We start from the raw sequence: 27,705 nt of genomic DNA on the forward strand, positions 1-27,705 counted from the left end.
TTTAATTATATTTTTAAAATGAAGGGTCTTGAATACCAGGGAGCTACTTAGGAACTTTGAGAGTGGAAGTTACACAATCAAATTACTTTAGTAGTTACCAAGTGTCTGCTATGTATCATGATCATACACCTAGAGAGAATATTAAAAAATGAATCACATGTCTGCTATAAATAAGTACTCTCAGTACCAGTCCCTGTTAAACTTCACATCCCTTTGTTCAGTGAATCTCTCTGAAATATTGGATATCAAATATTCTTTTCAAGTATTGTCTATTACACTTAAATCTCCTATTTGTGAACCCAGAAGTGTGATATCACATAATCATCAATATTCATATATATGTGCATGTATGCATTCATTCAACATATGTTAAAACTGTTACTGTGTCACAGGCACTGTGCTAGGCCTTGAAATACAAAGATGAAAATGAGTCCTGCTCTTAAGTTGCTTACAAAAATCATGGATAAAGATATTAAGTGATAATTAAAGTTGGCCAGTCTACTGTAAGATACATACACCTATGTGTGGTATTAATATACCTAAGTATTTTATAAAATATCAACAGCCATAACAAGTAAATAGTCATTGTTATTATTACTGACCCAAAGATCAACCATTCTCTTATGTTATTTATTATGTTTTTGTTCTTTTGTGATAGTGAACTATAATATGGTATCTTTCCTTAGGTTGATTAGTAGGAAAAATTCATGTTCACATAGTATTTTGTCCATGTCTCTATTAGAGCCCCATTATCTTGTATATGTTGTAATTATTACTTACTTGTCTCTTTCCCACTAGATTGGTGCCCCAGGCAAGAACCTTGTTTTATTTATTTTTGAATCCCCCAGAATCTAACACAGTATCTAATATATCTTGGTTGAATGAATGCATTTTATGTTACTTCTATAGAAAGTCATTATTAATACAAATGCTAGACACTTTGTTTATTAGAAACATTTATCCAGTTTAAAAATACATAAATGGGAAAAATTTATTGAACTGTGTTGATTGGCTTTGTTGTTTTGACACATATTCACTTCTCTGGAAATAAATTGCTGTTAGTCCAAGCCGTCAAGGAAATGGTACCCATGAAAGTAAAATTAATCTCAATATACTAAACATCTGTACCTAATTTGTTTTCTGTTTGGACCCTCAGTTTAATCCAAGAAAACAATTAGTCATACCTTTTCTGGGTTCCCCACAAAAGATACCTAATCGTTAGGAATGTTTTGCTCCAGGGAAGCTACTATTCTCTGACTTCCACAGATACATTTATTTGTTGATAAGGATTAAAAAAGCTTAAGCAATCTCACTTAATGTTAATAGTTATGCATTTTTAATCTTCCAAGAGGTTATTAATTTGGCTTCAAGAAGATTAAGACTACCCATTTTGAAAAATTACATCATGTTAAACACAAAAATTAAAGAAGCTTCAGGCTGTGGTTGAGTTGTTTTTTCTTTTTTGAGTCACAGAGACAATTCTCAATTCATTTATGAAAACTAAATATTAATTTTCAGTTTTAAAAATATGTTGTTTCCATGTCAATGATTTACAAAAAGTAAAGAAGAGTAGAAACTTTTCTGGAAAGCTTAGTACTAGCTAACAGGATTTAGTTTCCTTATCTTACACACACTCACTTACATACATACACACCAAACAATCTCTCCCCAGTCCCCTTCACTCTGTGTTCCTTGTATTCCCCCCTCAGTATGTATACCTCTACCATAATTCCTTACCTAACAATTAACCATAGATTTTACTCATATATATTTCACCCTCAATAATGCTATTTGAAGGCAGAGGTCATGTCTTACTTAATTTTATACAGCTGGTCTTAGCACAGCTCCTGCCATTTAATAAAGACTCAGTTAAAGTTTGTTTAATGAATACATGAATGAAGGAATAAGTCAATCAATAAGCGTTGAACATCAGATAAATTTATCATGAATGATACAGTCTTCAAAACTGTTGAAGTTTAAATTATATATTATTTATTCCTTCTCATTATCCACTCCACCCCCTTATAATTTTGTAAGTAAAATTTTGTAAGACTCTGTGAGCTTAATTTCTCAACAAATATAACTTTTGTATGCCTCAATTTCTTCAGCAAAAAATGAGGTAATACTTCTCCTTATTTGCCATATAGGAATGATCTTAGATATAAAGCATTTTACTTGGTGGAGAAATATTCCCTAAAAGTGTAAGTAATCAATGTTATTGCTATTAGTCATACTGCAATACAGGTGTAAACATCGAATTAGCCTTTAGGAAACAGTAGACATCAGAGATAGAAAAATCCTTCAGGATCTTTTAGTCCAGTTAGTCATTGGATGAGGGAATGGAGTTAATTCTCCGTTCAGTTCTCTTCCGTTAATAGATTATTCATCATTCTCTTTGCCTTTGCATAGGCCTGAATGTTCTCTGTCTTATTTTTAATTAATTATTTTAAACTTATAGATAAGAATAGAAAATAATATACAAAACACTTAGGTCTCTAATACCCCAAGGAGATAAAACTGAATTTTAAAAAATTTTTACTTCTGCTTTTTTTTTTCTTAAATTGAAGTACAGTCAGTTACAATGTGTCAGTTTCTGGTGTACAGCGCAATGTCCCAGTCATGCATATACAAACATATATTCATTTTCATATTCTTTTTCATTAAAGGTTATTGCAAGATATTGACTATAGTTCCCTGTGTTATACGTAAGAAATTTTTAAATCTATTTTTATATATAATGGCTAACATTTGCAAATCTCAAACTCCCAAATTTATCCCTTCCCACTGCCTTTCCCAGGGTAAACATAAAATTTTTTACTATGTCTGTGAGTCTGTTTCTGGTTTGTAGATGAGTTCATTAATGTCCTTTTTCTTAGATTCCACATGTAAGTGATATCATATGGTATTTTTTTTCTCTTTCTGACTTACTTCACTTAGAATGAAGATCTCTAGGTCCATCCATATTGCTGCAAATGTCATTATTTTATTCTTTTTTATTATTGAGTAATATACCATTGTATAAATATATCACAAATTATTTATCCAGTCACTTGTTGATGGACATTTAGGTTGTTTCCATGTCTTGGCTATTGTATTTAATGCTGCTATGAACATTGGGATACATGTATCTTTTTTAATTAGAGTTCCCTCCAGATATATGTCCAGGAGTGGGATTGCTGGATCATATGGTAAGTCTATTTTTAGTTGTTTGAAGAATCTCCATACTATTTTCCACAGTGGCTGCACAAAACTACATTCCCACCAACAGTATAGGAGGGTTCCATTTTCTCTATACCGTCTCTAGCATTTATCGTTTGTGGACTTTTTAATGATGGCTGTTCTGACTGGTATGAGATGATACCTCGTTGTAGTTTTGATTTGCATTTCTCTGATAATAAGTGATATTGAGCATTTTTTTCATGTGCCTATTGGTCATTTGTATGTCTTCATTGGAGAATTGCTTTTTTAGGACTTCTGCTCATTTTGGGGTTAGGTTGTTTGGGGGGTTTTCCCTGTTATTAAGTTGTATGAGCTGTTTATATATTCTAGAAATTAATCCTTTGTCAGTCACATCATTTGCGAATATTTTCTCCCATTCCATAGGTTGTCATTTTGTTAAAATGGCTATACTGCCCAAGGCTATCTACAGATTTAATATGATCTCTTTCAAATTACCCATGATATTTTTCACAGAACTAGACCAAATAATCCTAAAATTTATATGGAATCACAGAAGACCCAGAATTGCCAAAGCAATATTGAAGAAAAAGAATTAAGTGGGAGGAATAACCCTCCCAAATTTCAGACAATCCTACAGAGCTGGTGTTGGCACAAAAACAGACATATAGATCAATGGAACAGAATAGACAGCCCAGAAATAAACCCATAGACCTATGGTCAATTAATCTTCAACAAAGGAGACAAGAATATACAATGGAGAAAAGACAGTCTCTTCAGCAAGTGGTGTTGGGAAAACTGGATAGCAGCATGTGAATCAAAGAAGTTAGAACACTCCCTCACACCATATACAAAAATTAACTCAAAATAGCTTAAAGACTTAAATATAAGACAAGACACAATTAATCTCCTAGAAGAAAACATAGTCAAAACATTCTCTGACACAAATCTCAGCAATTTTCTTCTAGGGCAGTCTACACAGGCACTAGAAATAAAAGCAAAAATTAATAAATGGGACCCAATTAAACTTATAAGATTTTGCTTATAAAGGAAACCATAAGCAATACTTCTGCTTTTTTAAAATGAAATAAAACGAAGTTTTTAATTTATCTTCTAAGTCTCATTCTCCTCTTTTTCTGCCACTTCAGTCTATCTTAATTTTTGTGGTTTCAATTCCCATGCTTATTTTTCTACTTTTACTATATATATATATTTATATACCCATTAAATAATAGTATTATCTTCACATTTAAAATCTTTATATAAATGGCATTATACTATGTGTTACTCCCCAACTTACTCTTTTGACTTAACGTTATGTTTTTGAGATTCATTCATGTTGAATCATGTAGCCCTAGTTTACAAAAGGTTACATCCAAATGCCCAAAAGATACATGAAAATGTGCTCTACATCATTATTAATTAGGGAAATGCAAATTAAAGCCACAGTGAGATACCAGCACACAACCATTTGAATATCTAAAATGAAAAAGTCTGACAGTACTAATTGATGGTGAGGATATGGAATAACTGGAACTCTCTAATATTTTTGGTAAGAATGTAAACTGGTAACATCCACTCTGGAAAAACAATTATATCTACCAAAGCTAAACACACATACGCGCACGCGCACGCACAATATCACTGCAATTCACGACCCAACCCCAGTCATATCTAAAAGAAATAAGTGATTTTTTCTATCAAAAGACACATATGAGAATGTACATGGCAGCTTTATTTGTAATAGCAGATGTTCTTATAGTGCAAACAACCCAAATGCCTATCAACAGGTAAATAAATTAATTGTGGTGTATTCTTACAATGGAATACCACACGATAAAAAAAGAACAAAATACTGATACATTCAACCATGTGAATGAACTTCATAGATATCATGTTGAGTGAAAAAAGTCAGATACATATGCTGTTTTTATGAATTGTAAGTACTGGTTACCCAAGGGATAGGTATTGACTGAAAAGGAGCATGAGGAAGCTTTCAGGGACGCTGGAAATGTTCTGTGTCTTGATCTGTGTGTTGCTTACATAAAAATTTATCAACCTATGTACTTGAGATTAATGCACTTTATTGTATATATGTTATACCTCAATTAAGAAACTATTGTAAAAAATGATAAAATGCTCAGAACTTGGTGACCGTTATTGGTAGGTAGGCAAAAGAGTAATGAAAGCAAGAGTGGCTCCTGGCCTAGGCTTTTAAGCACTCAGATTGCATTTCCCCAGTCTTTGCCTTGGGAGCGATATGGAAGCCTTGTATCTGTGCTCTAATCCACTGGTTTTTAAACTTGAGCCTGCATCAGGATGGCCTGGATGTGTTTAGTGGGCACTTCCAGGCTTCTCTGTAGCTGCATTTGCTCAGTCCATTTTAAACTCAATTTAATAAGTGCTCACTCTGCCACAAGCTGTGTAGCCAGCAGATATCTGAAGAGTAAGCAAATGAGGTTTTAGCTGTTGGCGTGCTTTTAAAAGAAGGCATCAGAAGACATTTGCAATGTCCGCATTACTTAGAAATGTAGGAAAATCTGAACATATGAAACCCTTATATTCTGGAACTTTAACGATCTCTCAAGAAATCTCGGGACTGAGATGGGCAATGTTAGATCACCCCTGCCGTTCACTCAGTTTGACTTCAGCCTGAACTAAGCTGCCTTTTCCAGGCAAGCAGGGAGTCTTAGTCGAAAGAGTCTTTGCTTCATTACATTCCACCTCCTGAGGTTTCCAAACTAGCATCGAGTTTGTCCTTTTCTGGGTACTTAGAAACTCTACCTAAACCTGTTCGCTGGTTCTCCAGCTTAGAAACTGATTTCAGATATTTAGGATCTTACATCCAGATGAAGGTTCCAACCAAAACTGAGATTGATCTGTTTTTAAACAAATCTGAAAATTGAAATAAAAACCTGTCCATCCTTCAATAATCATTATTTGAATATTAGCTTTGAATATAGTTAAGGTACTTCTGCTTGCATGGATGAACTTTATAGTCACAAGGAACAACATGCCAACAAATCTTGATTAAAATCACTACTTTGAATTTTTCTAACATAGTTCTAGTAAGAAAAAAATTAAATTTCATAGTAGCTTCATAGCAGTTAGATTTTAGTTGAATATTATCTTTTCTATAGATGTAAACTGAGGTATACTTTGATTGAGTTCTTCAAGGCTACTTTGTCACTTGCTGAGTCAGGAATTATCTTATTTTTCTGATTCCCAGCTCAGTGCTCCTGATAATGCTCTGTTGTATCTACTCAGTTGCTCTCCTACAGCTTACTTGCTCAGACTTCTACTTCTTCTGTCCTAGAATAATTCCCAAATCCAGTTTTGCAATCAAACCCCCACAGAAGCGCCTAAGGGTTTCTTTCTTATGGGCCAGATTCAGAATTTGAATGCCTTTAAGTCCAGTGTTTTTTCTTTATGTTATGCTACCTCTCAAACACAGTAGAACAGCCTTGAAGATTGTATTTTTAAATCTACGTGGGTTGCAGAATTTTGTTTTGAACATGATCATGTTTCCTACAACCATATTCATTTTCTAATCATCTTTATCTCTTCACTGACCCCCACTTTTACTAAGTCATGAAAATTCAAGTATCTGCTTTCCATGAATAGATTAGAGATCCCCACAAGCCTAGATTCCCATGGAAACCAATCAAAAACTAAAAGGAAGAGAAAGAGTATATATTGAATTTCCCTGAGACCTACAGCTTGTTTTTCATTAGACTCATGCTGATTTCTTTTAAACGCTGGGCACAGGGCCAGTGAATATTTTTACAACTGATAAAAAGGAACCTCAGATCCATTTATTTTCATTTAAACTTCTAAAAATTAATTTTATATATAACATTGATTCCAAAGAAAATTTGAGCATAATTTGCTAATTACTTCCTTATGTCATATTTGTTCATGTAATTTCCTCTCCTTGTTTTTTTTCCTACCTGTATTTTACTGTTCAGAATTGAGTGAGAGGGAATCAAGGGGCATATTATTCCTGTAGTATGAATATTGTCAGCCCCTGGGCACAACATTTTCCCTGTGATCAATCATAGGATTCTTTATACCTCTTTTGACAAAGCCCAGGTGATCATTTACTAATATAATAGCAGAAATAAAACCAAAATGTCAAAGTAAGAGGGGATCAAGAAAACCAGGGAGGAGGCAACTGGGGAAAGCAAGTTGTAATTTTAAATAAGGCAATCAAAATAGTCTTCATGGAAATGGTGACATTTGAAGCAAGACTTGAGGAAGGTGAGAAAGTTAGCCATGTGAATGGTTGAGGGAAGAACTTTCTCTCATTCCAGGCTGGAGGAATAGTCAGAACAAAGCCTTAAAACGGAAGCATGCCTGGAATCTTTGACGAATAGCAAGGCTTTGTTATGGAGCTAGTGTGGTTACCTTGAGTGAGTAAGGGGAGAGCTGTAGGTGATGAGGACATGGAAGAAGTGGGGGCAGATCCAGTAGGGCCTTTGGCCATTTGGCCATTGTCAATAGTATGCTTTTACTCTGAATGAGATGAAGGAGGCCTTGGAGGGTTTTGAGAAAAGGAGTAACATAATCTGACATGTCTTATTAATAGAAATAATCATTCTTGCCCAGTGAAGAAATTTCTCTCCAGTTTTACTATTATCTATTCCTTTACTCCTTCTTCATATAATATGTTTTCATGTGTCCTTCCCATCTTGATGCCTTTTGCCATATACACACACAGTTGCCTAAATCCCCCTGAAAATAAGACACCTAGAATGGAATATAATGCCAATATGATGAACAGAGAGTATAGCATGACTTTCGTCACTGGCATTTTGGCTCCAAATACAGTTCATCCACGTTGAAAGTTTTTCAAATAAAATCTCTAAGTCTACTTTACATGTACTACTGCTTAAACTAATCCTGCGTTCATATTGTTGTAGCTTTGGACTCAACAATAGCATTTTGTTGTCTCCATATTTAATCATTTCTTTGAACTTCCCAGACTTAACTTAGGTAGAGTTTACCATTCCCTCCTTTGTTCCTCCAGTACCTGCGTACTCAGCTCCTATTATATCACCTGTTACAGTGAAAGAGATTTATTTGTTTATACATTTGATTTCCTCATGGACAATGAGCATCAAGAAGAGTGCCATAGTTTGTTGTTTTTTTTTTTTCCAGTGCCTAATACTTAACCAATATTCAGTTGATGCTTGGTGGATTGAATTGGGTTCATCTTGCAACCTGTCAGAGTCCTCTTGATTCTTGAATCTGTCATCAAGTATAGTTGTCATCTCTCCACACATGAATCACCAGAATTCTCATCCTAATCTTTGATATCAGAATAGATTCATCTTGCAGAAAAGCTTAATCATTGAAACACTACTACTAAAATTAACTTCACCAGTTCAAAAGATTGTTTTATTCTTTCCTTATACTTGTCAAAACTATGTCATCAGTGGAAACCAGGCCTCTTGAAAATTTTTGTATAATCAGAGTCTACTTGTTTGCCTTTCCAATTCTCATAAGCATATAATTAATTCATTTGTTCAATAAATAAATTTTTTGTATTTAATATGTATCAGACATTGCACTATATATCTTGAGGTACTTAAATTCAACCTCTGTCTACATGTTTAAAGTATTTCAGATTCTGAATCATCAAAAAGTTAACATTTCACCAATAAAACTACTCATTTTAAGGAAAGTTATTGAGTATACTCAGTTTATCTCGAACCCAGACAGTTTTGGGTTTCAGAAGACATGGGTTGTATTCTTTCAAATTTTTATTCAGATCCTTTCTATCTCTTTGTCATTCATAAGACTGACTTTTTGAAAACTGTTAGGAATTTAGGCTAAAATATCAGACTATATTTTTTTAAGCTTTTTTTATTGCGTTATAGTCGTTTTACAATCTTGTGTCAAATATCAGACTATACTTTGAAGTAATGACTATAAAATTCTAACCATGTATGTAACTGTTTGGTCATTTCAGTGTTGTCCTGATTGTAAACTAATAAAATCTGTGTGTTTGTGAGTGTGCATACATATGCTCCAGGTGCATGCTTTAAATTGTTATTTAACTAAATGGTAATATGCTATACATATTACAAAATGTTAAATATACCATGAAGGTTTACAGTGCATACATAATCTGGGAATGGGGAAAATGTTCTATCTCAAATAAATCAAATAAATCAAAATAAAGAAGCAATAGGAAAAAGATTAATAAATATGGCTATATAGAAGTAAGAAAGACTTCTCCCTCCAGGAAACATCATAAGCAAAAAAAAAAAAAAAGACAGTCATGCTGGGAAACAATATTTGCAAGTTATGTCATTTTGAAAAGTGTTAATATCCCTAATATACAAAATGGAGAAGAGAAGGACTAATGACTCTGTAAAAAGCAAGAGATATGAATAGAGAGTTCACGGAAAAGGAAATGCAAGTGACCCTTAAATGTGGGAAAATACACTCAATGTCAGTCATCACAAGAGAAATGCAAGTTAAAGTTACAGTAACATGTTTTTCGTATATCAGGTTGGCAAAAGTCAAAAAGTTTGACAGTGTGCTCCAATGGCAAAACTGTTGCTAGAGGGAATGAAAAATAGTACAACCCCTATGGAGGGAAACTAAACAATATCCAAGAAACTTAACTGGAATATGCATTTACCTTGACCCAGCATTTCCAGTCCTAGGAATCTATCCCAAACCTAAGCTGGTAAAGATAAGAAATGAGGTATGCCCAAGGCTATTTCATTGCAGCATTATCTGTAGTAGAAAAAGCATAAAGAGACATGTCCTGTTAGAGGACTGGTCAAATAAACAAGAGTGTGTCCACACAATGGAATGCTATGTAGCTATAAAAAAAAAATAGAAATACTTTTATATACTGTTTTTAAATGATCACCTGAAGTGAAAAAAAAAAACGTGGAATATTACATTTGATCTATCAGAAGTGGAACTTATAATGGAGTACCTGGGACTGAGGACGTCACTGGGATGGACAGAAAATGAAGGAAAGTTCAGCCAGAAATTATGGGTGGTATCCCAGCAACTGGAGCTAAAGGCGATCTAGAGGACAAAAATATACTGAGATGTGAAGAGGGAAGGTAGGTAATCCATCAGCAGCACCTCAGTCACAAAATTGGAAAATTGGATGAGGCAGGACAGGGCACCATCCCCTGGGAGAACTCACAAAGGACAAAGCTTGAAGAAATCTGGATACTCAGTAGGTTTTTAAGAACATAACTGGAGCCCCAGTGTTTAAAACCATAATACTGTTGAGTGAATGGATGGATGGATGGATGGATAGATAGATAGATGGGGATCCCTTTGCTAGACCTTGAAGTACAAGATGGAACTAGGTCATAGGAATAAGACAGAAAACTGAGTTACGCTGTCTGGATCACAATATTAAAGCATCCAGACTGACTTGACTCTGAGCTTACTAATGAGCTGGACTTAAATCTTTCCTTAATTAGGGTCAAGATAAGTCCCAAAGCTGGGAGAAGGATAGCACACAGACCACAATATCTAGAATCAGAAAAATTGAACATTCTTACCTTGTTTACCTTTTGAACATCAAGAAAAACCTTCCCAGAAGCCCTATGGTGGACTTTCCTTTTATCTCTTTGACTCTAAGCAAGGAGAATAAAACTGCCATGATTGTTTATATCAATCAAAGCCACCGTCTGGGTTTGGTGATGGCCTAGCCTCTTCTGAAGGACAAAATCACTTAAAGGAGAACCAACAAAAATCAGATTTCTGTTAGCCTGGAAGAAGATGGGTGTAGATGTTAGGCAGGCACTCTATAGTGTCAGCCACAATGTCCTTGGAACATTTACAGAGCTTTGTGGACCTATAATTAATATCTAAAGCAGTGACCATAGAGGGAAGGGTATAACTCAGTGGCAGAGTGCATGCTTTGCATGCACGAGGTCCTGGGTTCAGTCCCCAGTACCTCCACTATAAAAAATAAAATAAAATAAAGCAATGACCCTAGGCCACCTTTGTAAAATTTCCTCCCATGGCACTGCCCTCCCGCTGTAGGCTATAAAACTGACAGCTATATTCCACTTACAACAGAAGTGGCTTAACACTTACCCTACCTTGATGTCTTTCCTATTTTCAGCAAATGTGTCTATCCCCTCAAATGCTTCCAAATAAGGGAACAGTCAAGTCACTTAGCTTTGTCAGTAACAAACATAGGCACCATCTAGCATGTTAACCCACCCTACAGCTTAGTTGAGAAGCATAGTTGTAAACAGCACTGGTCTGAAAATCAAGGGATTCATTTAGTCAACAGATACTTATTTATTAAGCACCTACTAGCCATAAGATACTGTTCTATCTGTTTGGGATATAACAGTGAACAAAACAAAACAAGATCCCTGCCTTCAAGGGGCTTACATTTTGTTGGTGCAAAATAAGTGACTAAGTTTTATAAAATATGTACAGTATTATGTCACATGGGGATACATGCTATGGAAAAAAATAAGGCAGGTGAAAGACATAGGGAACCTAGGGGCTGCAAATATAAATAGAATGATGGGCTAAACCTCACTTAAGAGAGTACCATTAAATGAATATTTGACATTTAAGCTACCTAAAGGCTATCAGAGAAAAAACATTTCTGGGAGAAAGAATGCCACGTGCAAAGACCCCGAGATGGGAGCATGCTTGGTATTTACCAGGATTCCTCAGCAAGAAGGCTACTGTGGGCTCTAGTGGAATGAGGATGAGGTCAGAAGTCAGGTAGGGCCAGTAGGATATTTAAGACTCCTGCTTTTCCTCTGCATGAGAGGGGAAGATTATTGAAGGCTATGAGCACAGAAAATATGATCTAGCTTAAATGCTGAAAGGCTTATTCTAACTGCTGTCCTGAGGGTAGACTGTCAAAAGGATGAGGGCAGAAAAAAGAAAACTAATGGGAAGCTGAGAGATGGTGTTGGCTTGGACAGGGATGGAAGTGGTTAAGGTGGTAATAAGTCCAATTTTAAATATATTTTGAATTTACTGATGGATTATAGATATGAGAGGAAGAGTCAATGAATTTGACACAAAGGTTTTTTTTTAAGCCTCATATCTTTTTAAACATTTTGTTAGGGAGAACTTCTTCCCTTCCCATGTTGAAACAAATCCCAGGAATTATATCATTATAATTAATTATTTATAGAACAATCATTTTTAAATATAATCATTATAATACTTGCTGAAATTTAATAAGAATTATGAAGTATCATGGTATAAAATAGCCCATCAATGTTCAATTTATAAATTGTCTCATAAATGTTTTTTTATTTTTATTTGTTTGAATCAGGATCCCCAAAGGGCAATATATTGTGATTTGTTTACGACTTTTAAGTCTTTTTTAATATATAGATTCTTCCTCCATCTTTCTTTTTTTTTTTTTTTTTTTTAGTTTTTTGTAACTGTAGTTAACTCCTACCCTAGATTGATGTCTCAGTCTAGACTGATTGTCTTAGTCTAGGTTATGTTGAGTCTCACTCGATAAGGTTAACTTGCTAATCTGTCTTCTGTATTCCCTGTAAATTAATTATTGGACCTATAGGCTTCATCTGATTCGGGTTCAACTTTTTTGGCTAAACCACTTCATTGTTATAACACATTTCTCTTCAGGATACACATAATGTTTCGTTGTCTCTATTTCTGTGATGTTAACAGTTATTGATGTTCAAAGTGCCTAAAACCAATTATTTATTAGGTATTGCAAAATCGTGATACTCTAATTCTACCATCCCTTCTATAGTTGTTAGCTGGAATAATTCATTAAATAAAACCTTCCCCTTATCTACTATTAGATTACTTGTAGTATGATATATCTCATATAGAAAAGGAAGAATAAATCCTTGATTCTCCTTATTTACCAGTTTTCAAAATGAATTGGTTTCCTGTGTCCCCCCCATGATGACCAATTAATCTTTTTCATTTTTCCTTTTTAATATCATTATGAACAGGGCATAGGATTCTTTAGTATCATTTTAAGATATTTGTTATATTAATCCAGTGATGTTATTATCCTTAATTGATATTCAAAGTATTCCATCTTTAGTTGTGAGAGGTCCTTCAAGTTGATTCCTGGATCCTTTGGCATGATCCTATTATTTGATAGCTCCCTTACTATCTGCTATGACCAAATTTTCCAAATGTTTTTTGCTCCAGACCTGGAATTAGCCATTTCTCCAAGGAATTATGGTTCCTTATAGCAGGAAAAAGTATTTGGAGACCATAGTCTAAAGTCTAGTGGTGCTCACTGTTGGCTCGGTTGGTGATTGTTTCTAAGCTTTTACAGTTGACACTGCTTGGAAATGCTCTTTTTTAATAAAAATACAATTTCTTATTCTAATTTAGAATTAAGGTTGTTTTTTTTCTTTCTTTCTTTCTTTCTTTGTTGTTTTTTTTTTTTAACTTACCTTCTTTTATCTTATATCTATACTCCTTTTTCTCACCCAGCTAGAATGGTTGAGTATCACAATGCATAGATGAAGAAGCTGAGACTCAAAGAGCTTGAGTAATTTTTCACTAAGTGGCAGAGCCAGGATTCAAACGTAGATCTATCTGACTCCAAAGTCTTTGCTTAAATTCATCTTAAAGAAATTTGACTTGACACTGCTCCCTTGCTTCACAGCAGAGCATTTTTAATAGAACTGCCAGGTAGAGAATTCAATTCAACTAACACGTATTGAGCACCCATGATCATGCAAAGTCCTGTTCTCTTGTGTAAGACTGATGTCCGTCAGCAAATCTTGTCAGCTCTGCATTCTAAAATGTTTCCAGAACTCAACCACTTCTCAACAACCCTATTTGCCACCATCCTGGTTGTAACCACCAGCATCTTGGAGTGGATTAATGTAGTAGCCCTGTTTGGAGAAGTGTCCTCCTAACTGGCCTCCTGGCTTCTGCTCTTGCTCCCTGTGCTCTGTGGTCCTCACATCAGCCAGAATGAGCCTGTAAAACCTAAGTCACACCATGTCACTCTTCTGCTCCAGACCCCTTTAAGGGTTTTCCATCTCAGAGTAAAAGCCCAAGTAATTCCTATGTGTTATAAAGCCCTATATGTTTTGAACCTCGCCCCCTGCCCCCGTTACCTCTGTGACCTCATTTTTAATCTTCTGTTTTCTCTGCGTAAGCCACTCTAGCCTCAGTGTTGTTCCTCTAAGAAGCAAAGAATGTTCTTGCCTCGAGGTTTTTGCATTTGCTATTCCCTCTGCTGGAAATGCTATCCCAGTAAGTATCTCTGTGTCCAGCTCGCTCCCTTTCATCAGTTCTTTACTCAAAAGTCACTGTTTCAGTAAAGCCTTCTCTGGTTCCCCTATCTATTTTTTGTTTGTTTGGGGGGTTTTTTGTTCCTGTTTGGGGGGGAGATGATTAGGTTTGTTTGTTTGTTTGTTTGTTTGTTTGTTTTAATGGAGATTCTGGGGATTGAACCCGGGACCTCCTGCATGCTAAGCACACACTCTACCACTGTATCCTCCCCCTCCCCTATCTAATCCCCCGTCTCTTCACACATTTTATTCCACCTACTCTGCTTTATTTTTTTCCTTAGCACTTAACACCATCTAAAATACTCTTTTTTACTTATTTACCTTATTTATTGTCTTACACCCCACTGAAATGTAAACTCCATGAAGTCAGGGGGTTTGAGGCTGTTTTATTCACTACTTTCTCATTGCCTAGAACAGTGTCTGGTAGATGCTGGTGCTCAAAAAATATTCGTTAAATGAATGAGTATTCTTCTAAAATTACAGCTTTATTAACTTTCCCTGGTTGTCAAACATTTCCTACATTATGCATGTATTCTCAGTTAAAAACTTAGGATGACATCCAGTTGTCTGTATTAGAATATTTTTTTTAAAGAAAGAATAGCTCTGCTTTGCTCTCTCTCTTTTTCTCATACAATCCCCACCCCTCCCCCTGGACCCCAGTGTGTCCTGCTTGTTCTTCATAGAATACTTCCTCTCTTGGGACTGTATATTTCTTTTTCTTTTTCTTTTCTTTTTTTTCCTTCTGGTTAAATAGCCACAGGCTGTCCACTGGAGCTGACTCTTGTTGGAAAGTGAGTCAGTGCAGCCTAGTGGAGAGCAGAGGCCTGAGCATTTGCATCTCCAGAATGTTTGTATTGACAAATGGCAGTCAGTTATTGACATTTATGTCCCTTGGTGATGCTTCAATTGGCTTATCTTTGCTGGTCAAATGCCTTAATTGTTCTGGCCTTTAATTCAGTCAAAGTTGGAGCTAGAGCAGAGGGGAAAGAGAAGGAGCAAGTCTAACAGAACATCAAGCTTGAGCTGGGAGGCTGCTGGCAACGATCAGCCTGTCATAATGTTATGATTTGTTCATTTTTATACCATTTATTAGCCTTTACTTGTTGTGCCATTTGGCCTCCAGGGCAGATAAAGTGCTGTCTAATTTGGTAGGTTTGCTTCTGTCAGAGCAGCCTCGACAGGGAAGGTGTTAGCCGCAGTGACAAATAATCAATAGCTGTCGTTGTCATGAGGAACGTGAGCAGTTGGGCCTTTCATCTGGAGGATTAGAGGTCTAATTGGATTGAGAATAGGGAGGGTGGGCTGTTGGGTAACCCTGTCAGCCTTGTGAAGCTGTCAAATGTCGGCCTTATTCATGGTGAAGGGAGTAAGGAACTGTGTGCTTTCAGAATTGAGGAAGAAGGCATGTGAAAGCCCTTTATACAAAGGAACGGATCCTAAAGTCGACTCAGCTAACGTATGCTCCCTTTTTTATTTAATTAGATAACCCTTTGGACAATACATCTACGTAACTTTAAATGGTATCTTCAAGCCTGGATGTGCAAAACACACACACACACATACACATATACAACACAAATATAGACTGGCTCTTTTTGTCTTTGGTCATACGAGAAGGTAAACTAGTAAAGTGGGGATTGAAAATGAAACTTTAGTGGAGAAATTGTGTAAATTGTCATCTCATTGTCAGAACTAACAAGTGATAAGCATTTTTAACGATGAGTAAAGGAAAATAGCTGAGACATTAAAGGGACAGGTGAGTTAATAATGAAGTGTGGATATTTGACAGTATTTTTCTCCCATACTCATTTAGAAACGTGGTTCCTTGTAAAACAAAAATTTTCATTTCACTCCTACATAAACTAACCCAGAGAATAAAGAATTATGCATTGGCTGAATTGTTTTCGTCAGAGGAATATGCAGTTCTTTATTCCTTAGCAAATTAGAACAAGTGACAGGATTGGATTTAAATGATACCAATGCTAGAATGTCAAATTCAGGCTCAAAATCTCTCTTATTCTCTAGCCCTGCATACTTATGCTATTCTCCTATACGCCTATATACTTATGCTATAGTTCACTGTAGGATGAATATTGAAGGTATTTGGAAAAAATAGTTAACTCATTCTCTAATGTACAGAGATCTTAATACCACCTCTTAAGGCCAAGCGAATGATTTTAAATTTCAGTAATTTCTTTGGAACAAACTTGACAGTGATAAATGCTAAAAACAATGTTTTAAAAAAAATTTGTTTCCTTATATATACATTCTCTATATACGAATTAAATTCAGTGCATTGTTGTCCCCCAAAAGCATATGTATTTTTTTAAATGCCATTACAATATACTAAGACAGCATTTGTAAGCATCGTTTATACAGTATATCTTCATGAAAGCCTTGACTAAGTGTGCAGTGACAGTAATGTCAAGAGTGAGTGAATAGGCACTTTTAGGTTATAGATTATGCATTCAGCCCATCTCTATAACCCCATAGTCTCTTTTCTATAGTCATTCAAAGCTCTGTTAACCAGTTTGAAATGATTCAAAAAGTACTCCAAAAGAACCAATGTATAAACTAGACACTGGATGAATGAACCCAGTGACCTCATTGGGCCCTTCAAACTCTGAGATTCATTATCATTACAAATATTTCATTAAGTTCTTCTTATGTGATTGCTAGCTTGAAGATTCTATTATTTTACTCACTTTATAATCTATAATGAAGATTAGCAAGATTCTCAATACTGCTGACTAAGCATTTAGAATTGTGGAGATCTGAAGTACTTGCTTCGCTTGATCTAAGTAGAAAAATGTAAAGTTTCAAAACAACTCTCCAAGGTTACAGAAATCTCTCAGATTTCGTGGAATTCTTCTACAGTTATATCTGTGAAAGTATAATTGTGACCACATTTTCTTAAGCAAAATTGCTCCTAGGAAATGGTAGAGGCAAACGTGATATCCTAGCAAAAGAAATTCAACGTTTGAATAGCTAGATTCACATTAGAGTGTTTGATCAAAACATACTGTCTGTGACCTATAAGCAAAGTCTTTGCTCTTAAGGTTGGATTAGAATATTTGTTCCTTTGTTACCTCCTCATAATCTTTATCATTCATTCATTTAACAAATATTTATGTGAAAGCCAATGTGCTAAATTTTGGAAATACAAAAGGTGAACAGGGCATAATCTTGCCTTCAGGGAGTTTATATTTTAATGGAGAAAACAGACAAGATAAATGGTAATTAACCTGTAGTATTCTTGTGTTAAATCCTAGAAAAAGAGTAAGCCTGGGAATATCATGGGGAAAAGTAGGAGGGGCACCTAAACCACCCTGGGGTGTTGTGGTCTGGAATGGCTTCCTTAAACAGATAGCATCTATGCTAAATGGAGAGGGGAAAGAGGTGGGAAGGCCACTCCAGGAATACCTAGGAGTATTCTTGTAATAATCTCAAGGAGAGAAAGAATATATAGTTTAATAGATATGGATCATTGAATATGAGTATAAAATTTGGAGAGATGATATTGGACAAGTAAAATGGGGCCAAACCATGAAGGATCCTACATGGAGAAGAGTAAAAGGATCTGAAATTTTATCGAAGGATTATATTTAAAACTTGAAAATTGATTATACTGGGCTGAAGGAAAGGGATTTGCAGCTAACTCAGCAATGCCTTTCTGATTACCAAATTCAAATACCTTTATACTTTTCCTAAGTCCTCATCCTCCTAGACGTCATTGATACATTTGACCTTCCTTATAACCCTCTCCATGAATTTCTTTTCCCTAAAGTATATTACCTGTAACAGTGGCAAAAATACTGAACTAGACTTGAAAGTCAAAGACCTAGTTTCATGACTTAGGTTCTACTTCTTTCTAACTGATTTGAGGCAAATTTTAAGCATAAATGCTCTGGACTTCTGTTTCATATTCTTTACATTTGTAATAATACTTATCTCAAAAAGTTTCTTATGGAGGTTAAAGGAATTCATGGATTTGAAAGGACTCTATTTGAAAGGACCCTTTGTTTCTGTTAAGGGACATGTAGACTGAAGAACCCTGACTTGGATCCCAAAATGATAAGCCCTTTGAGTAAGAAAAAAAAGTGTATTCAAGCAGATTAAATGAATCGCTCTGAAGCTAAAATTAAGAAGCCCAACCAAGACAATCAATTAACAGTTCTGAGAATATAATTATATCTTCCCTTATGGATCTTTGTACTTTTTATCCTATATTATGATTACTCATGAATAAATCCACTTCTAGTGTTCTGTAAGCTCATAAAGTACAGCCCTATCAAATTTATTATTGTATCCCCTTGCAATTCATTGCAGAAAATAGGTGTTAAATAAATATTTGTGTGTTTGGAGGAATGAAACAATGAATTCTTGTGCCAGTACTGTCAGAATTCATTCTGGATCCAGTTTCATCCTTGAATCTATTTGTTCTCTTATGTACAGTTTTGCAGAGATGTTAAAAATGCCATTTACTCTATAAAAGCTTTTATTATCGAAACTCTGAGATTTATTAACAGAATATAGCTTTTGACTTACAGTGATAAAAGACAGAATCTTGATACTAATCTCATCTGCTTAGACAAGGAAAATTCTGAGAGAAGGTGCATTACCCAGCTTTTTATAGGGGTTCAGCAGGAGGGGATGTCAAATTGTGTAAAGATTATGGTCGGTCTCTAATCAAGCACAGCTATTGTCACCACAAGATCCAAAATAAAGCAGATGGTCAAGTGATAACTTAACAAGGATGGTTGAGACTACTTAAATGTTTCTTCCACCATCAGGATTGGTATAGTGTTTCTCAGTCATCTAGAGAGCTTTTTAAAAATAACAATGCTTTCTGTTAACGATGGTGTAGCTCATATTGGATCAACCCTCTGCAAGTTTTATTTAAAAACTCTGGACACAATATAAAAACAGCTACCTGGAGGAACTGACGCATGAACAGAAGCAGGCGATTGGAGAGGAATAAACTCTTGGAATAAGAGAAAAATAGGATGGGACTGAGTGGGTTTCCACTGTTATCGCAGGGCCTAGTCAGTTCTTCAAGGAGGAGGAAAATTGAATAGATGTCTACACTCTTACTTGTGAGGAAGCAGAGGACAGCATTTGGGGCAACGGCTCCAAGTCAAAAAAGCTGTTATAGAATAAAGATACCCACAAAAGGGGAACTCCAAATTTTACATATAAACAGCCAAAACACTGACTAACCCCTTACCAAAACATACATGGGGAAAACTTCAGACATCCAAGCTAAGGCTAAAATAACTCATCAGAGATTTTAGCTGCTGTCTGCCTAAGCAGGAGAAATAGTATGGAGTTTGAGTTCAGCCAAGGTGACTGCCCACTTAAAAAATATATACTAGACTGCCATATATATATATATATATATATAGAGAGAGAGAGAGAGAGAGAGAGAGAGAGGCATATCTTGAAGATTTGCAGCTTCAGTTCCAGATCAATATTGTGTGAATAGTGTAATAAAGCAAGTCACATGGATTTTTCGGTTTCCCAGTATATATACAAGTTATGTTTACACTATACTATTGTCTGTTAAGTGTGCAATAGCATTATATCTTAAAAATGTATGTACCTTAATTAAAAAAATACTTTACTGTTGAAAAATGCTAACCATCATCTGGCAACACAGGACTACCACAAACCTTCAATTTTTAAAAAGTGCAGTATCTACTAAGCACAATTAAGTGAAGTGCAATGAGTTAATGCATATAATCTTTAAGGTAACGTACAGAATCCAGAGTCTCATTTACAATGTCCAAAATATTATCTAAAATTTCTAGGCATGTGGACAAATAGGGAACTGTGATCCGTACTCAACAGAAAGGGAAATCTTGGAGAACAACCCAAGGTGACCCAGATGTTGTAATTAGCAGGTGAGGATTTTTAAGCAGCTATTTTAACTCTGCTCAAGGATGCAAAGAAAAATATGCTCATAATGAAAAAACAAATAGAATGTATCACAGAAAATAGCCATAAAAAAGAACTAAATGGAAATCCTGGAACTGAAAAACATGATATATAAATAAAAATTTCACTGGAAGAGCTTATTGATAGCTTGAAGGTAACAAAAGAGTCAATGGACTTGAGGATAGATGTATTTAAATTATGCAACCTAAAAAAAAGAGAGGAATGTGTTAAAGGGAAAAAAAGTGTCTAACTGACTTGTGGGAAAGTATTGAAAGATCTAACATACTTGTAATGAGATTATTAGAAGGTGAGGGGAGAGGAAATGGGGCAGAAAAATAATTGAGAAAATGATGGCCAAAAATTGCCCAAACTTGGTAAAAAGACATAAATTTAAAGATTCAAGAGGCTTAATGACCCCCAAAAGATAAACACACAGAAAATCTTACCTAGAAATGCCATAGTCAAACTGCTGCAAACCAAAGATAAAGAGAAAATCTTGAAAGCAGCCAAAGAAAAAGACACAATCCAACGTGATAAACATAAATGCAAATGACTGCATGCTTCTCAGAAACAGTAGACCCAAGAAGACAGTAGAATGGTAGCTTTAAAACGCTGAGGGGAGGAGTGGGGAACCATGAACCTAGAATTCTATATATAGTAAAATTGTCTTTCCTTAATAAAATTAAGGACAAACAAAAACTAAACCAAACCTACATTGTAAGAAATACTAAGGGGAGTTCTTCAGTCTGAAAGGGAATGATTCCAGATGGAAATTCACAGTGTTCCTGCTGCACCATCTACTGATACAGTCAAATTTTGTGGCAGCTGGCAAAAGAGAAATGATTTCAAGGTCTAGCTCCAGTATCATAAAACAAGGTGAAGAAGAGTTGATTTGAAGTTACAAGGCAAATAATTGATAACTGCTACACTGATTGAGGAAATTTCTTTTGATCTAGTTTGCTGAGAATGTATACTGAGTGTGTGTTGAATATTGTCAAATGCCTTTCCTACATCTGCTGGGATGATCATTCTCCTTTATTTAATTAGTTCTGCTCATTCCATCAATCAATGTTTTTTGTTTGTTTGTTTTTTGGGGGAGGCAAGGAATAGCAACTTTATTCAGAAAGCCAGAAGACTGAGAAGATGGCAGTCTAGTATTCCAAAGAACCATCTTCTTATTAATGGAGTTTTAAATGTGAACCCAACCTTGCATTCCTGGGATTAAGTCCTCCTTGGTCATGAAGTATTATGCTTTTTATATATTGCTCAGTTTCAGCAGTGTTAGTTCAAGAAATATTGAACCATAGTTTAGTTTTCTAGTAACGTCTTTGTCAGGTTTCGTCAGGATTATGCAGACTTCATAAAATAAATTGGTAACAGTTTCATACTCCACTGTAATTGAAAGACTTGAGTAAGATTGATATTATTTCTTCTTTAAATTTTTCCATAGAATTTACCAATAAAGCCACTTATAGAAAGGTTTTATCCTTCCTATTTTTGGTGGGAAGGTTTTTTTGAATACCGAATCTAATTTCTTTAACAGATTTAGGCTCTTAAGATTTTATATTTCTTCTTGTGTCCATTTTGGTAGGTTGTGTTTTTCAATGATTTGTCCATTTCATTTAAATAGTCAGATAGATTTATTGGAATGCAGTTGTTCTCTGTTTTTCCCTTTTATCCTTTTAATGTTTATGAGATCTGTAGTGATAGTCCCTCTTTCATTACTGGTATGGTAGGCAGAATATTGACTCCCCAAAAACGTCCATTTCCTAATCCTTAGAACTTGTGAAGTGTTATCTTACTTGGCAGAAGGAACTTGGCAGACATAGTTAAGATTCTTGATATTGGTAGATTATCCTGGGTTATTCAGGTGGGCCCAATATAATCAAAATGTCCCTTATAAGGGAAAGAGGAAGACAGAACAATCAGCAAAGGATATGTAATGACAGAAACTGAGGTTGAGATGGGAGGTTATAGCTCAAGTAGTAGAGTGCATGCTTAGCATGTGCAAGGTCCTGGGATCAATCCCCAGTAGTGCCTCCATTAAAAATGAATAAGCAAAAAATAAATAAATAAACCTAATTACCTACCCCCCCAAATAAAAACTTAATTAATTAAAAAAAAAAAAAAGAAACTGAGGTTGGAGTAATGTGATTGCCAGCTTAAGGGGACCATATGCCAAGGAAAATGGACAATCGCCAGAATCTGGAAGAGGCAGGATAACAGTTTCTCCCCTAGAACCTCCAGAAGGAATGTAGCCCCGCCTCCACTTTGACTTTAGTCCAATAAAACCCTTGTTAGACTTCAGACCTACAAAACTGTACTCTAATAAATTTGTGTCATGTTAAGCCCTTAAGTTTATTATAATTTGTTTCAGCAGCAGTAGAAAATTAATACACATGATATTAGTAATTTGTGGATTTCTTTTTTCTTTTTCCTTGATCAGTCTTCCTAGACATTAATTAATTTTATTAGTCTTTCCAAAGAACCAACTTTGGCTCTCCTCATTTTCTTTATTTGTCAGTTTTGTATTTTATTGATTCTTTTTTTTTAATTCCCCTTTTCTTACTTTAACTTACTTTGGGTTTTTTTTTTTTTTCATCTTTTTGTAACTGTTTATCCTGGAATCGTAATGATTCTGTGGTATTCAATGAGGTCAGTCTTAATGATTTGATGATTCAATGATTTTATGTAATAATTATTATTGTTAAATTATAAAATATTACTATATATTTTATATATTATATATGATTAATTATGTTCATATAATTTATTTAAATGTATGAATGTAATTATTTAAGGATATGAAATTTCAGCACTGCTTTAGTTATAGTTCACAAATTTTGATAATGTTGTATTTTTGTTGTCTTTAAGTTTGTAATGTTCTCTAACTTCCTTGATCCATGGATTGTTTTTTAAAGTACTATATAATTTATAAATATTTTGGGCTTCTCTATAGGTATTTTGATACTATAGGTACTGTTGATATCTAATTTTACTCTGTTGTGATGAATGTATTATAAGGTTTCAGTCTTTCCAAATTTATTGAGACTCATTTTTTAGGCCAGAATATGTTCTATTCTGTAACCATTTCATGTGCAATTGTATCCTGTGATTGTTTGGCTTAGTGTTCTATAAAATATGTTAGGCAAATGTGGTTGATAGTAGTTTCAAATCCTTTTTGTACAAATCGACTTTCATAAGTTTTTTGTGGAAACACGTCAGACTTTCAGAAAAATCGCAAGTACAGTACAAGCAGCTGTTTTTTCCTGAACCACTTGAGAGTGAGTTGCAGACCTGATGCCTCACCATTTCCAAATTTTTTTAGTGTGTATTTTTTAGAAACAATGACATTCCTCCACATTATACAATATGACTATCAAAATTGACATTGATACAATATTACCATCTGACCCTCAGACTCCATCATTATCCCAATAATATCCACAAGGATTAAGTTCAGAATCACACATTGCATTTAGTTATCAAATCTTTTAACTCTCCATCTGGAAAAATTCCTAATTTTTCCTCAGATGTAATGGTTTTGACATATTTGAAGATTACAGACTAGGCATTTTCTGTAATGTCCTTCAATTTTGGTTTGTTAGTATTATTCTCATAATTAGATTTATGTTATTCATATTGGCAGAGATACCATGAAAATGATGTGTTCTTCTCATTGAATCCTATCAGGTGTTACACAATTTTGATTTTTCCTATTCCTGCTGATGATAACTTGCTTACTTGATTAAGGTAGTGTTTTATTTTCTCCACTGTAGAGGTACTCTTTCTTCTTTGTAATGAACAAACATTTCATAGGGAGGCACTTTGAAACTATGGAAATATCTTATTATCTAATAACATGAATTATTATTAGACACTAATGTAACCACTACAACTTTCATATGATTATTGTTTCAGGAATATGTTTTTCCACCTTATTACTTCCAATCTATCTGTGTCTTTATATTTTTTAATTTATTTTTTAATTGAAGTCTAGCTGATTTACAATGTTGTGTTAGTTGCTAGTGTACAGCACAGTGATTCAGCTATATATATATTATTTTCATATTCTTTTTCATTATAGGTTATTACAAGATATTGAATGTAGTTCCTTCTGCTGAACAGTAGGACCTTGCTTTTTATCTATTTTATAATAGTAATTTGTATCTGTTAATCCCAAAATCCTAATTTATCTCTTTAGCTCCTTTTCCTTTGGTAACCATAAGTTTGTTTCCTATGTCTGTGTGTCTTTATATTTAAAGTGTATTTCTTGTAGACAGAATAAATTCAGTCTTGCTTTTTTAAATTTAGTCTGACAATATCTGCATTTTAGTTGGAATGTTAGTCCATTTACTCATAGTGAATTTTTGGTATGGTTGCATTTTGGTCTTTTCTTATTTTAAAAAATCAAATGTTTTTTAATGTTTCACTTTAGTTCCTCTTTTGGATTTTTTAGCTATACCCATGTGTTATTTTTAAGAGGTTGCTCTGGAATTTACAATATGCATCCTTTACTTATTATGTCGGAATATTGTATTACTCACAAAACATAAATTAAATGTGTCTTTCCATTATCTTCTGGCCTCCACTGTTTCTGATCCGCCATCATTCCTATCATTCCCATGTGTGTAATGGTTGTTGTTGATTTTCTGGTTTCTTTCAATATTTTCTTTTTAGCTTTGGTTTTCAGTAGTTTGTCTCTTATGTGCCTAGAGGTATTTTTCATTGTATTAATTATATTTGGAGTTCACTGTGATTCTTGGATCTAAAAATTGATTTTTTTTTTTTTTACCAAATTTCAGTCATTATTCCTCAAAAATCTGTCCCATTCTTTCTTCTCCTCCTAGGACTACAATTACATATATGTTAGATTTTTCTACATTGTCCTATAGGTCGTTAAAACTTTTGATTATTTTTAAATCTTTTGCTTTTATTCTTCAAATTAGATAATTTCTATTGATCTATGTTGAAATTAACTGGCCCTTTCTTTTATTATCTATCTGCTATTAAGTCCATGCAGTGATTTTTACATTTCAAATGTTGTACTTTCCAGTTCTGGAATCTACCTGGTTCTTTTTATAGTTTCATTTTCTCTGATGAGATTTCCTCATTTGTTCATTATGACCATCTTTTTTGTTAAGGTGTTATAATAACTGCTCTAAAATCCTTGTGTGCTAATTCCAACCTTTGGGTCATCTTGAGGCCTGTTTGTATTGTTTTTTCTGGCACCGAATCCTATTTTTCTGTTTCTTTACATGTGTAGTAATTTTTTATTGTATATCTGAATTTTAGATGGTGCATTATAAAGACTCTTCATTCTGTTATCTTCCTCTAAAGAATGCTGATTTTTTGTTTTTTTGGTAGTTAAAACTAGCTAGTCACAATGAACTTACTCAGTTTTTTTTTTCCCCTCATAGTCTTAAGTTGAATCTCTTAGACCTGGTGCATAGTCCTGGTCCATATTCTGTACTTTTAAGATGGCTCCTCTGAGATTTCAGTGAAAAGCTCTCAAACTAGGTGGAACTCAAACTCCAAATTCTACCTCCTCTGTGTTGAGTAGTAGATCTGAAATCTCAGATCAGCTTTTTCAACCTTCAGTTTGTTGGTTTCTGCAGACTTCTTGGAGTCTTTCTGTGCATTTGCAATTCAGGGGTCAGCTGGGTATTTTAGAGGAGTCTATAAGCATATTTGAGGTCTCTCCCTCTTTGACTCTTTTTTCCATCTCTGCTATTCCATCATCCTAATCCAGTCCACAATAATATGATGTCTAAACAACTGAAGTAGCCTATCAGTATTCCTGATTCAAGTCTTCTTCCTCTTTAAATCACTCTCCATGCTGCAGCCAGATTTTACTCACTCACTTACTCGTTTGTCAAATACTGTCTTTTGAGCACACACTCAAAGGACAATACTGTCAAATAGTCAAACTGTTGCAGCTGTTAGGTTGGTTTGCCACATAGATTCAGTTGATAAAGAGACCATAAGACCAAAATTATTTAGAAAGTTTATTATTCATGGTACAGCAGGCAGCCTTGATTCTCCTTGCCCCTGAGTCCTATGGGGTGGTGCAGAAGCAGGTCCAGGTAGCTGCTGCACAGGTGGTGGGACTGTGTCACACCTGAGGAAACCTGAACTTAGAAATCTTACATCAGGAATGTGAGCAAACCTGTCCAACCTTTGCCCCCAGGTAGGACATTATATTTATTATCCTGGTCAGCAAACAGATTCATCCTCTAACCTGCAGGGAGATACTGCCTCTAGTTTCTAAGGCCACTTACTATTCAGATATCTTTGAAAAGATAGTCCTAGTAACTAGGCACGTAGAAACACTGTGGAGAGTCACTTCCAATCAAGTCCAAGGACAAACCAAATTTACCTTAGGTGGAGCTTTGAGAGTAATTTCAGAAATAACAGAATTGTGTCTATCTTTCCCCCAAGTCCTTTCATCCTTCTTTCTATCTGCAAAGGAAAAAAGAAATCTCAACCACATGCTGATTATAGGCTTAAATTTCTATAACAGATTTAAAATTTTTCATCCCACAAGATATAAGGCTGAATACTAGAATTACCTTGGAAGTCTTGGACTTAAAAACTCTTTTACACTAAATTGGAAAGATGTGGTCTGCAAAGGCATTAATAATTAGCAATTTATTAATACTTTGAACAGTTATCCAATGGAATTGAGTTAGGTTTGATTGGAGGAGGAAGATATTAGAGATATACACTGTGATACTAGCTACAAGGGCCTTAGGCCCAAGATAAGGAGAATCGGCTTATACTTGAAGAGGGTATTTTTCTTACAAGGCAGTGTCAGTATGCTGAGGGTTCCTTTATAAGAAAGTCAGGCGGTTAAGTGCTTCTCAGGTGGGAGCAATCTTCAGGGGAATCTTTTATGGAACATTCTAGTTTCTAGTGTTCTTCCTCCTAGGTATTGAGAGGCAGTTATTACAGCAGCTTTTTCCCCCCGAGTTCCCTGATGCAGCTACAGATGTGCGTTGAACTTAATACTGAAGTCACAATGGTAGCTTTGCATTGTTTGGGGACTCATTCCTTAAAGCCTAGCCAGAGTCCTTTTGATTATTTTATAGACACATAAATCCTTGTATTAAAAATCCTTCCTGCCTAAAATACTTCATATAGCTATTTCCTGTACTGAACATCCTAATACATGGAGGAATTGAAATTTAAAGTGAGCCTTAATGAAATGATCAAACTTAGACAAGGAATGGGAATGAGTGATAGAGTTTCAGTCAGAGAATAGAATGAGCAAAGACTGAACAGCAGAAATGACCATAGCATTTTTTTTTTGAGAAACGTTGAG

General features: G+C 34.8%; 1 protein-coding gene across 12 annotated transcripts in view; it reads left to right on the top strand.

The window, feature by feature from the left end:
* Positions 1-27,705, top strand: part of INVS (inversin) — a 122,552-nt gene that overhangs the window by 18,695 nt on the left and 76,152 nt on the right. Inside the window, exon 1 of one of the 12 annotated variants that reach the window (XM_074361903.1) lies at positions 14,388-14,406. The exons of the other annotated variants lie outside the window; for them this stretch is intronic. Within the exon in view, the coding sequence (XP_074218004.1) occupies positions 14,396-14,406 (11 nt within the window). The 5' untranslated portion in view covers positions 14,388-14,395. Of the gene's footprint in view, positions 1-14,387; positions 14,407-27,705 lie in introns of those variants that run through there. 12 annotated transcript variants of the gene reach the window in all.

Source organism: Camelus bactrianus, chromosome 4, assembly GCF_048773025.1.
Source record: "Camelus bactrianus isolate YW-2024 breed Bactrian camel chromosome 4, ASM4877302v1, whole genome shotgun sequence".
Classification (NCBI taxonomy): Eukaryota; Metazoa; Chordata; class Mammalia; order Artiodactyla; family Camelidae; genus Camelus; species Camelus bactrianus.